The following is a 13,091-nucleotide window of genomic DNA, read 5'->3' on the forward strand; positions in this document are numbered from 1 at the left end:
TAAGATGTTGACAATCTTTCAACTTTCAATTTGTATATGAAACTCTGCTATGGTTTTCTTTTGTCTTCACAATTTTATTTTTAATCCAAATGAACTTCATATGGGCGAAAAACGGGTCAGAATGATCCCTTAAGGGAACAGGTTGAACCCTCATGAGTCAATTTCATCCCTTAAGAGATCAACCTGATCTTAAGAAATCAACCTGATCTTAAGAGATCAACCTGATCTTAAGAGATCAACCTGATCTTAAGAGATCAACCTGATCTTAAAAAATCAACCTGATCTTAAGAGATCAACCTGATCTTAAGAGATCAACCTGATCCCCTTTCAAGTCAGTTATCCGTAGACTCAAAAAATTGAATCTTTTGAAAGGTCATTTTCATTCCTTAAGTGATCAAATTGACCTCTTGAAGGGATGAAATTGATCTCTTGAAGGTTCAACTTTTTTGGTCTGCGGATAACCAACTCGAAAGGGGATCACATTGAACCCTTAAAAGATCAAAATGAACCCTTAAGGGATCAGAAAATTCCTTTAAGGGATCAATTTGACTACTGAGGGGTCAATGTGATTTCTTAAAAGATCAATCTGACCCGTTTTTCGCCCATAAGGTGAAATTTTAACTCTGCTAAGGTTTTTTTTTGTCCATTTATACCAATTTCAATTTTAATCCAAATTAACTAATAACGATATGGGATAACACTCGTTACTTCTTTCAATAAGCAAACGTTTGATCTTTAACTCAATATTATCGATTGTTAAAATTTCGTCAATGTTCAAATTTGTGTCATTGAAACTCGTCGATATTCTCGACAGCTGAAATTTTCAAAAAAATAAAAACTTATCTGAACCATCCTGAAGCTCCAAACTTTTTCATCACTCGTTTAGCTCATCTTTGCCTGCAACCACAACTTCAAACTCCAACAAAAAAACTGTTCAAACATTTCCTGAAAGACAAGACAAAAAACAAACAATAGAATACAAACATATTGCGGCAATTAACAATCAAACGGTACAACCGCCTTTTGACTCGTTAAACCGTCTGTTATTACGATGATTATTAAGTATCATTTGATGAGTTTGAAGAGCTTTAATCGCATTTGGTGTCTTTTTTTGCTTTCGATGATTTGCTTCTTTGTTAAATTATAATCGCCATCGGCTACTTTGCTGTGTGCTACTTAACCAATGACTCGAATAAATTAATACAATTAAGAACAAACAAACGAAACTAGGTTATTGTCAATAGATTTGCAGCTAGAAGAAATTGATTGATTGGGCGATCAAAGAAAATGTTTTTCTTCTTCTACTTCATGGCGTAATGACTTTTTAAAGTCATCCATTTGAAAGTTCGTTCTCGGTCATTCTTTTGAATAAATTAAGACTCATATTGTTCTTCGGTTATGCTTCAGCGCGATTGAATTATTAAAGACAAGTAGTACTGCTTAAGGTTGTAAATAATAGTAATTATATTCAGTCATCACGCGTTCCTCTTCTGATATGTTCTGCTCACGTGTGCGGAACTTTTTTTAATTCTTAAATTTTTTTTATAGAATTTTTAAAGTACTTGAAAAGTCTCGAGTAATAACAATAACTTCTTCTTTTTCGTGAGCTACCTAAGAAAATAATGCATAATTATGTATACTAAATGTCTACAAAGATTGTACGAGAAGTCATGAACCATATGCCATTATTGATGAAATGTTGATGGTTTATATGGAAAACAGCACTAAAACACACAGTTAATGGCTTTAATGATATAATAATGCTGCGAGCGGCTTTATACACTATTCATGAAGAATGGCATTGACCTCTAAAAGTGTATTGTTTAGACTTTTTTCTTACAATGTTCTGTACTGATGATTTTCTTGTAAAAAAGAAAGAAGAAAAAATGAGCAAAAAATGTTCAGGAACATTTCTTTTCATACCGAAAAAGTTTGACGTCCCTTTTTGTAACATTTTTACAAAGTAAATTACGAAGAAAGTAGGCGAAAAAATTCAAACTTGCATCTCAAGATTCCTGAAGGTCATAAAAGTAAGAAAAAAGAAAGTTTCATCATTTTTCAAAAAATAATAAAAATATTTAAAAACACGAAAAAATAATTAATTTTTGTGGTAGAAAGGCGTCTACTTGATTATTCCGTTCAAGTCATAACCGCCCATCAATTAGAAGGAGTCAAACATTTGCATTTAAATGTTCATTTCTTCGTTCAACTTTCCATTCCATCTTCATCTTCCATCCTGACAAACAACAAAAAATAATAAAAAATTACAATTTATTCGTTAATCTTCCTTGTCCTCTTGTCGCTCTTCCTTGTCTGGTTTGTGCGCGCTGTCTCACGAATGACGTGACATGAAAAATTAAAATGAATTGGATCATTTCACCCAAAGCATCGTGTCGCATCAAGTCAACAGGATACTGACTAGCTGCTAATAATTAAGAAGAATGTACCAAAAACAACAACAAAAAAAGCATCCACAAACCCTTTAAGCATTTTTAATTTGTTGAACGTGGTCTTTTTTTAATGTTTGTAGCGGATTATGGCAATAATAATAACAACAAACTCAACTCGACACACACAAAAAGTATGTAAATTTGAATGGCATCCCGTTATGTAGAAGAAATTTATCATCACTCAGTTGGAACGTGCTGAAGAACGCGGGTCATCATTTGGAGAAATATCTGGAGCGAAACGAGTAAGATATATTTATGAAAAATACGCTCATGTCCTCCCACATACAGTTTGAGACAAAAACTTTTGACACGTTTTTTGCAATAATTTTTATTCATGTAATAATTATAAGCGTGCTATACATGCACAATCAGAACATGCCAAAAAATTCGCGAGCTAAAAAAAACGTGAAATGAATTTTGCTCTTTCGGCAAAGAACTGTCAAGATGGATTAAAAAGTCCAAGAGACGCGTTTCAAAGAAAAGAAAATGTAAAGTAACAAGAATTTCACTAATTAATCTGTGCAATGAAGTGAATCGTTAAACATTTCAACTCTTGTTCGCACAGAGAAACACAGAGAAAGTGTAAAAAAAAAGTTTTTTTTTGTACAAGTTTGTTGGTACAACTCGACAAAATAGACATGAAAAGGATCATTAGCTGACTAAACTTTGTGCTGAACTTATGGCGATGAATGTTGTTCGTTTCCGGCAAAAAGGAAATGACCTTGAAAAGTTATCTATTAATTAAGATTTGGCATTTGGAATGTTTAAAAGATTAATTAGCAAAGTCCTGTGGTTGAATAAGTGATTAAATTGAAGGTCGTTTCTGTTTGACTTTGGATCAGTTAAAGAGACGATACGTTTAATTAAAAAGTGACGTTAACAAAGGTTAACAGAAAAATTTAGGAAATTTAAAGCCTTTTGTAAAAAATTAAAGGATGAGAACGTGAGCGTATTTTTCATAATATAAAAATTTCGCAGTTTAAGATTGAGTTTAATTTATATTTAATTAAAAAATGTTGAACATGGCTTTAAACAAGAAAAACTTCTTTGTTCAGAGTTAATGTCTCTCAGAAGCTGATTTTTATTTTTTTCCTTTTATTAAGTGATAATTTGTGATAATCTTTGTAAAATATTCTTATGCAGAGCGAAAAGTTAACACGTTCGTTTTGTTCAAGATTTTAAACCAAAGAGAGCAACAACAAGCTTAATACTTCTTATTTGTGTCAAATCCAGCAGTTTGTAAGATAACTCTTACTCGAGTTCCTTCGAAAATGGCTTAGATACAATCTTCAGGTAGCTGCACAATTTAATATTTTTATCAAAGTTGTCATGTTGGGAGCAAATTTATCTGATTGCAAATTCGGCTTGTTTTTTGCCCATAACAATCCTCAGTTGGCAGTTAAGTGTTCTTTCAATTTCAATATGATCATTAATTGACTTGATTTTTGCAATTTTTCGCATTAAATGCAATATACAAAAATATAGTTTCTGTTCTTTATACTTTAAATTTTATAAAACTTACCTAAATACATCTGATTGACTTATGGAGTAAACCTAACCTGTAAAAGAAAAAAAAAGTTAAATTATTTATTCTTTCAATGAGTAACAGACAGACACACATACTTTACCTTTACGGAGCAATTTTTATTCCAATATAAAAATCCAATGAAACAGAAATCAAGACGAATTAGATAATTCACATCAACTTTGAAATCTTCTTGAAACTGAAAACAAAACACAACATTATGAAATTCCGTAAAGAAATAATGAATCATGCGCCATCGGTAGACTATAATCAGTCTTTAGCGCTAACTATTTAACCAAACTGCAAAAAAAGAAGAAGAAGTGAAAAAAACCCACTTTCTCAGAACCAGTCTTATAACGTAATAACAATATTGTTCCCGCCTTCAAACATGTAATGTATCAAATATGATTTAAAGCAAAAAAAAATGTTAGTTTGATAATCTGCTTGTTGTTGTTGTTGCTGTAATGAAACTACATGCGAAGAATCACTTTTATTAAGGTGTGTAGACAAGTTTTTTTTTCTTTCTTCCTTCTGCACGATTGTTGAACATGACAAGATCGTTTTTATTTTCAGCAAATTGTTACATCAGTTTCATTTTTTTATTCGCCTACCACTCTCGAATGTATGTCACATATTAATCAATATTCTCTCTCTTACAGACACCAAATTGCTTGTCGCAACATTTCCAATAGCAAAAATCTCGAAGATGATGATGACGACGAGACTTCATCTTGTTCGACTTCAGCATCAGCAGATCTTTCGTCAGACAGCGATGAGATTCCTGTTTGGGTTAACAATGAACAGCGATATATTTCGGGAATTACGAGTGACACAACTTGTCAGGATTTAGTTGAAGCTTTGCTTGAAGACGAATGTGTCAAGGGGAAACCTGAATTTGCTTCAAAGTCACCCAAAGATTACGTCATCACGGAACGATGGAAGAAAGTTGAACAAGTACTCGATGGACGAACGAATATACTTAAGATATGGAATGCTTGGGGTAAAGCACAACAAGAGGTAAGATTTTTTAAAATTTTTCGCTGAATATCTTATCTCTAATTTGCATTTGGAATTTGAATTGAAACAAGTTGAGCAAGAAAACTTTTAAAAACTTTTTCGAGAGTAATCTTAAATGAGGTTAAAATGCAATTTTGCTTGAATTCCTTTCGTAACGACTTTACGAGAGACACAAAAAAAAACAGCTTTATTCAAATTAAATCGTTAGAAATATAATTTCTACATTATTGTTATTGCTGTGCGCACTCGTAATGTCTTTAATGCATTTTAACAATAAAATTATTAATTTATCTGATGTTTTACGAAAAAAAAGTGTAGCACAGAGTACAGTGCGGCAAACATACACTTGCCTTTTGAAATGCAACTTTTTTGCAATTTCTTACATTTTTGCGCTCCAAGCGCCCATTAAATTACATAAAAATACTTTTCTCTATGAACAAAATGTTTTAATATAAATAATAAAAATAATAATAAGAAAATTATGAGAGAAACAAATTCCGTTATTTGTCTTCATTTTATTTCAATTTTTCAAATTAAATCTTCATTTCAACGCGAATCCATAGTTTCTCTATTCAAAGAACATTTTTTTCTTTCTTAAACAGCAAATCAGTCTTTTATGTCAATTACTTCACAATTAACATATTTTATTTTTCCATCGTTCTACTTACTTTACAGTCGTTAATTAAATAAGTTCATTAGTTGATAAAATGAAAGACAAGGAAATGAAACCTTATCTCGCAGTAATGATCACAAGTCATGGCAACGTAACATGCCACAAAGTGAAAAGAAGGAAAATATGTATAACTTCTAATGCGTAAATGATTTGATTATCTATACATTTACTCTCGTTAAAAGAACTTGAACTATTTAAGTGACTGTAGTAAAAAATGTAAATAAAATGTGTGTCGCACTTGAAAGAAGAAATTATGAAATTTGAAAAAGATCAAGGATAAAATGAGATTCAAAATGGCGGATTTTCGCGCCAAAAATGATCTTTATTTAAAATCGTTAAATTTTTTGCTTGGTTTGGATTAGTTGGATAATATTTGAAGTATTAAAAGTTTTTTTTAAATAATAATAATTTTTTAAGTTTAATTTGATATTTTTTTGTTAAATTATTTTTTTATTATTTTATTTTTTATTATTAATTTTTTTAATTAAATTTTGATATCAACAAAATTTTTTCTTTAATATTTTTAATATTAATAATTTTATAAAAAAATAAAAAAATAAAATAAAAAAAATTAAATTAATAAAAAAAATAAATCAAACTAATTAAAATAAATAATAAATTAATACATATTTAATAAAAAAAATTAAAATAAAAAAAAAATAAAATATATAAAATAAAATAATTAAAAATTTTATTATCAAAAAATAGAAAAATTATTTTTTATATTTTAAATTTCACTTTATAAATAATTTTTTAAAGATAAATAAAATTTTTGACATTTTTTTGTACTTTTTGATTAAAAAACGATAATTAAAAAATTAAAATTATATAAAAACTTTAAAATTTTAAAAAATTTGAAAAAAATTTTTGAGTCTACTATATTTTCAATTTTAACATCAAAATTTAATTTAAAAAATATTCATAAAATAAATAAATAATAAATTAATAAATAATTAAAAAAAATAAATTAACAAAAAAAAAGAATTTACTCAAAGTAATTAAAATCAAAGTAAAGTAAAAATTGAGAATTAAAATTATTTTTATAAAAAAAATAAAAATTAGATTCTTTTTAATTAAATTAAATAAAATTAAGTGAAAAAAATTAATAAAAAAATAAATTAAAATATTTTATTTATTTAATTAAAAATTAAATTAAAATAAAAATTAAATTATTTTTGATTAAATTTATTTTTTTTAATTGAAAAAAAATTAAAAAAATTTAAAAATTTATTTTTAAGAAAAATAATCCTTACAAAAATAATAAAAAAATAAATCTAAAAAAAAGTACTTACCAACTTTCCATCGCCTTGCAAAAAAAAGGAGACATCTTCAAGGATCACATCTTATTTATTTATTATTATTATCATGTCGTCTCCGTTGCTCGACATCATCCTCGGTTTCATGTACTGTTTACAATAATAATAATAATATTACAACATAAACGTGTGTGTGTGACTCTTCGTGCCTGAGCAAAACCTGTGTACTTGGGATAAGCAGCTAATAAAGCGATACGAAATGATATGGAAATGAGATTTGTGGTAAGCCACGTGAGCCTTATTATGATTATGTTAACGGTGTACTGATTATTTTGTGGTTCTACCTTTTCCATTGTCTTTCAGGTGATGTCACATTAACGTTGCACGTGCAATAATTTCGCTTTAGTGCAAGTCATTTTCGAGGGAAACACATAAAATATGGAGGAAAATGCTAATTTATCATCGTAATATTTTAATGAAACGCAAAAAACGAAAACTACAACCTCATCAAACTTTACACTAAATTTAGTTTGTAAATAAAATGCGAGGAGACACCAACGCAAATCGCGCGCCTCGACGACAAATAGAGTGACACAAGTAAAAGTTGAAACTATAATTTTTTTCTTTTGGCGAGACTATTATAATATTTTAACGATGCTATTGAACTTTGCCCATTCATGGCTCCCCCAACTACTCACACATATTTATATTTAATGTATGAACTTTGGTTTTGAATTAAATTCAGAATTAGCTGGGATCCATTAGAATAGAGACAAAAATATGAATAGAAATTCCGATGAACACAAAAGGCTCGTTTTTTGTTCAAATATAAAAGACAATCGATAAAACTTGCGATATTAGCTTCAACTTTGTTCGTGTGTGCGTCGCATCGATTGTGCCAGGCTCGTTTTTCGTCTTCTAATTTTCATATCAATGCAAATGTATCGTAAAAAGGGAACATTTATTATGTTGATGATGACAGTAGTTGAATTTGTATGTGAATCTTAAACAGTTTTTTTGAATATTATTAAGGGAAATTATTATTTTTTATAAATGTTTTTTTTTTATTTATTAATTTTTTTTTTAGATAAAAAAAAATGTTTTTTATTTTTTTTACAAATTCAACTCATTCAAATTACAATAAAAATTAAAAATATTTTTTTTTTAATTTTAATTTATATGATTTAATTAAAAAAAATTAAAAAAAAAAAATTAAAATTTAAAAAAAATTTATAATTTAAATTAAAATTAAATTTAAAAAAATTAATCATCATGAAAATATTAATAAATAAGCTTAAAATGGGTTTAAAACTTTTAATTTTTTGACTTATAAAACTAAACAAAGAAAATTATTTAATTACTATTTTTAATAAATTTTTTTCAGAAAATTTAAAAAAAAATAAATTTTTTAACTTTGAAATCAAAAATTTTTTTAAATAATTAAAAATGAAATGTTATATAATAAAAAAAATAATTTTAAAATTTAAGAATTTACAGTTAACATTAATTTATTTATTAACTTTATTTTTAATTATTTTTAAAGTTAAATTAAAGTTTTTATTTTGATTTGATTTAATTTTTTTTTAAATTTTTAATTATCTGAAAAAAATCATTAAAAATAGAAATTAAATATTTTTCTTTGTTTAATTCTATAAGTATTGATTAATATTTTCATGATGATTAATTTTTTAAATTTAGTTTTAATTTAAAATTTAATTTTTTTTATACAAAATTTTTAATAATTTTTAATAATTTTTTTTTTTTTATTGTTTAAAATATTTATTTTTTATTAAAAAAAATTGTTATTTAATTTTTTTTTTTTAATAAAAAATTTTTATCTGATTTTTTTTTTATTTAATATTTTTTTTTATTTAAAAAAAATTGTTATAATTAATTAAAATTTTTTTAATTTTATTCCTTTCAAATTATTTTTTTATTTAAATTGAAAAAAAAATTAAAAATTTATTTAAAAATTTTTAAAAATAAAATTGATTTTTCAAAAGAAAAAATAATATATTTTTCATAAAAAGAATATTAATTTTAAAATTTAAATTTCTTTAAAATACGCTTTAAAAATTCAAATAAAAATATTTTTTTAATAAAATATCAATTCCATTTGATTCATAAAAATAAAAATGACACCCTCGACTCCGCATTTAATGCAAAACTCATCTCAAGTCGCTCCTAATAATAAAAATATCAACTTTCATTGTTTGTTATAACGTTACTGCTGTGCGTTACTTTACCATAAAGCATTTTTTTTCATTCATTTTATTTTATTTTTTTATTTTTATTATTATTATCATTATTATGATGGCACAACATGTTGTTCTTTTTTTGCCTCAAACTTTTTTTTTGCAATGTTTACATTCGCGATCTCTTCGTGTTTTTTTTTCATGCTACTAACGCCGCGCCGCTCGTCTCTTTGCACGTTACTTTACAACTATTATGCAATAATGAACTTTTTTTCTTGCAAGTCTAACAATGCAAGTGCGGTAATGTGGCATTTGAAGACTTTTTTCTTTGTCCCGGGCGACGTGAAGGATGTTTGGTGCCGCCATGAATCTCGAACACTTTTTTTTTGTTGAACAATGAAAAAGATTATTTTATAAATTTCTTTAAAAAATATGAAAAAAATATTTTTTTTTACTTTAAATTATTATAATGAGAGGTTTGTCTGAAGGAAAAAAAAATGGGAAAGGGAAGAAAATTTATAAATGGATCCATTATCATCCCGAATTATTAAATTGAACTTACATAAGAAACGAAAAAAAAAATAAAGTGAAAGGAACACGATTGCTTGACGATGATTAGTGTCATATTGTGTCAGCAAAAATTATTGAGTAATAGGTTAAAAGTCATTACCTGCATCAATGAACGTTTTGTAACCCATTTTTGGATGTAATTGAAGGAAATTGGTCAATTCCAGAAAATTTTCCGCCATTTGGAGGAAATTAAAAATATTTTTTGTGGAGAAATGTTCCATCATCTATCACTCTTTCTCCGCTTGACCCAATGCCATCTGACACACTCCAATGACCTTTTCTGTCAGTGTTTCGATGATTAATGAATCCTTTTACTTTTTTGTATTTTGCTTCTTTCGCATCTGTTTGATTTTGTTTGGAATCGCATTTATTTATATCAAATGATCGTTTAATTTTTTTTTTTTTTTTGCAAAATGATGATTTTCTAAAAAAAAAATAAATAAATAAAATAAAAAATAATTATTTATTTTTTTTTATTTATAAAAAAAAATTAAAAAAAATTTAAAAAAAAATTATAAAAAAAATTCAAAAAAAATTTTTTAAAAAATTTAAAAAAAAAATATTTTATTTATTTCAAAATTTTTTATTAAATTTTTAACTTTATTTAAAAATTTTAATTTAGCAATTTTTTTTTTAATAATTTTTAAATTTATTTGCAAAAATTTGCTTTAATTTTTTTTATATAATTTTTTTAAAAATTTATTTTTTTTAATTAAATTTAATTTAATTAAAAATATAATTTTATTTTACTAAAAATTAATTATTAAATTATTTATTAAAAATTTTTTTAAATTTATTTTTTTTTAAATTTTTTTTATTTAATTTTTAATTTAATTATAAATTAATTAAAATTGATTTTTTTAAGTTTAAAAAAATAACACCTGTCAAAAAATAATTTTATAAACTCAATGTCAACATTTTTTCTCACTTCATTGAACTTTAAACTACAAAATCAATTCAATTTCTTTGATTGAAATACAATTTTTCTGCACCGAACAGCCACGGGCGACGCAAGAAATATCAAATTGGGTCAAGAAATCCAACTGACATGGCACTGCATAAACAAAAAAGGCAAAAAAAAAAACAAAAAAAATATCCGGAAAAATGTACAATGTCATTATTGGTGCATGCCTCGCAGCCGGAATATTCTTACATGCTGTTACATTTTTAGTCGTTATTTCTTACTTACCTTCCTTACGTGTGGGCAGAAAGAAGTCAAGATGAAATTGCATTTTTCCACAAAATATTTTCTTTTTACCGGCGCGCCATTTTCTCGACGATGTAAATTTCATTCCTTACCTTGTGAGTTATGATTTCATGGCGAAACAAAGGAAAAAATGAAGAAAACAGAGTACACGAGTAGATAAATTGTTTGACATTATTATGCATTACATTGCATTTTGTGGTAGGGAGAAAAATTGTGGAAAATGCAAAAATATGCACTTGGCCATAATCCAACTGACTAATGTACCGTAACTATCTTCCGAATGCGCCTCAATGGTCGTTCGTGAAATATTACGAGGAGATTTCCGTTTGTGAAGTAACATCTTGGCAGGAGTTGTTTTTGAAAGGTTTTTAAATAAATTCGAAGATTTGAAGTGTTTTGAAGGGACTGAAAATTTACAAGGTTTAAAAAAATTAATTTATTTATTTTTTTTTATTTTCTTTTATTTATTTAATTTTTTTTTTTAAATTTAATTTTTTTTTTACTTAAACTGATTTTATTTAAATTTTAATTTTTTTTAAAAATTGTTTAAAATTTTTTTAAAATAAATCTCATAATTTTTAAAATTTTTTTTTTTTGCTGTTTAATTTTTTTAAACTTATGAAAATTGAAATATTAAAAAAAATTAAAATTTGAATACAAAAAAAAATTAAATTTTTGAAAAATTAAAAAAAATAATAAAAAGTGAAAAATTTACCTTAAAAAATTAAATAAAAAAAATTATTGAAATTATTACAAATTATTTTTTTAAATTCAATTTTAATTTTTTAATTAAAAAAAAATAATTTCCATAAAAGAAAATATTTAAAAAAAAATAAAAAATGTTTCAAATTTTTTTTTATATTTTTAAAATTAATTTTTATTATTTTTTTAAATTTTTTTTTATTATTTTTCGAAAAAAAATTTAATTTTTTTTATTTAATTTTTTAATTTAAATTAATTGAAATTATTTTAAATTTTTTTAATTTTTTTTTTTTGAAATTTTTAATTTCTTTTAATTTTAAATTTTTTTTTAAATTTTTATTTTTTAAATTTTATTTTATTTTTTATTTAATTAATTTTTTTTTATTTTATTTAATTTTTTTTATTTAATTAATTTAATTATTTTTTTCTTATTTTTTTTTAATTTTTTTTAGCTCAATAATGAACTTTGCCCCTTTGAAACTCTAAAATAATCGAGCAAAAAGTTTTCCGTAACCTACCGATAAATTAATTAGACAAACACATCAACACGTCATGCAATATGCAAAATCTGCCAAAATAATCTCACTTTCTCGTCGACAAAACTTCTGCGGAGTAACGAGAAAGGCATTACGTAACTTTCCGAGCGCACACACAAACAATTTAATTTTGGGTGGTTTGCCTTCCAGTTTGCAACAACAACACATCTAATCACTTTTTGAACAACGCTCGAATTACATTTCGCTCGAAAACGTTGTATTAAGAGATAACGCTTTTAAATATAATATTATTTTATTACAATAATGTTGTTGTGGGTACTTTATTAGTAATGCAAAAACTTTCGAACATGCCTGCAGCAACAAACATTTATCGATTATTAAATGGATTACATGGCACATTACACGAGCAACAAAGTCGACTCATTTTTTTTTAGTTCGAGAGAGAAAAGTATGATTTATCTAATGGCAAAGTGTTTTGACTAAAAAGAGGTGTTTGCAACCCAACCAAGGTGTGACCAAGTTAATTATTCCTCACAGGTTTTCGCGTCTTTCGTGCTGCTGCGTGTGCGATTTGTCTGACAATTTGTCGTTGGCAAAAGTCTTTAAAATGAATGGCGGGCCGCAACTGTGACTTTGAGTTTTGCGATCGAATTTAAATGGATTTGTGTGGGAACGCAGAAGTGTTCGCGAGACACTCTGAGCACGTTTCTGCAATTACTTAACTAAGGGATGGTTCATTAAGGTTCATTATCAACGCTCTGATAATCTTTGTTTTATCCTTAAATGATGTTTTTCGGTGAAAAAGATAACGATTTAAAGAGAAATGATTCATACAAAAAATTATATTTTAAAAATTTTTGTTTAATTTTTGATTTTTTTTTTTTCAAAACTTTTTAACTTGAATTTATGAAATTTTAAGTTTGAAGTTTTCGCAAATAAACTTGTAGGTTTTTTTTCAAAAATCCTTTAATTTTTTTAAATATTTTTTTTTAATTTTCG

At 25.5% G+C, this 13,091-nt stretch overlaps 1 protein-coding gene across 1 annotated transcript in view; it reads left to right on the forward strand.

Moving 5' to 3' along the window:
* Positions 1–13,091, forward strand: part of LOC134837884 (ras association domain-containing protein 9-like) — a 37,916-nt gene that overhangs the window by 22,259 nt on the left and 2,566 nt on the right. Inside the window, exon 2 of the mRNA XM_063853276.1 lies at positions 4,635–4,992. Coding sequence (XP_063709346.1) covers positions 4,635–4,992 — 358 coding nt within the window. The remainder of the gene's footprint in view (positions 1–4,634; positions 4,993–13,091) is intronic.

Source organism: Culicoides brevitarsis, chromosome 1 (assembly GCF_036172545.1).
Source record: "Culicoides brevitarsis isolate CSIRO-B50_1 chromosome 1, AGI_CSIRO_Cbre_v1, whole genome shotgun sequence".
In the NCBI taxonomy this organism is placed as follows: domain Eukaryota; kingdom Metazoa; phylum Arthropoda; class Insecta; order Diptera; family Ceratopogonidae; genus Culicoides; species Culicoides brevitarsis.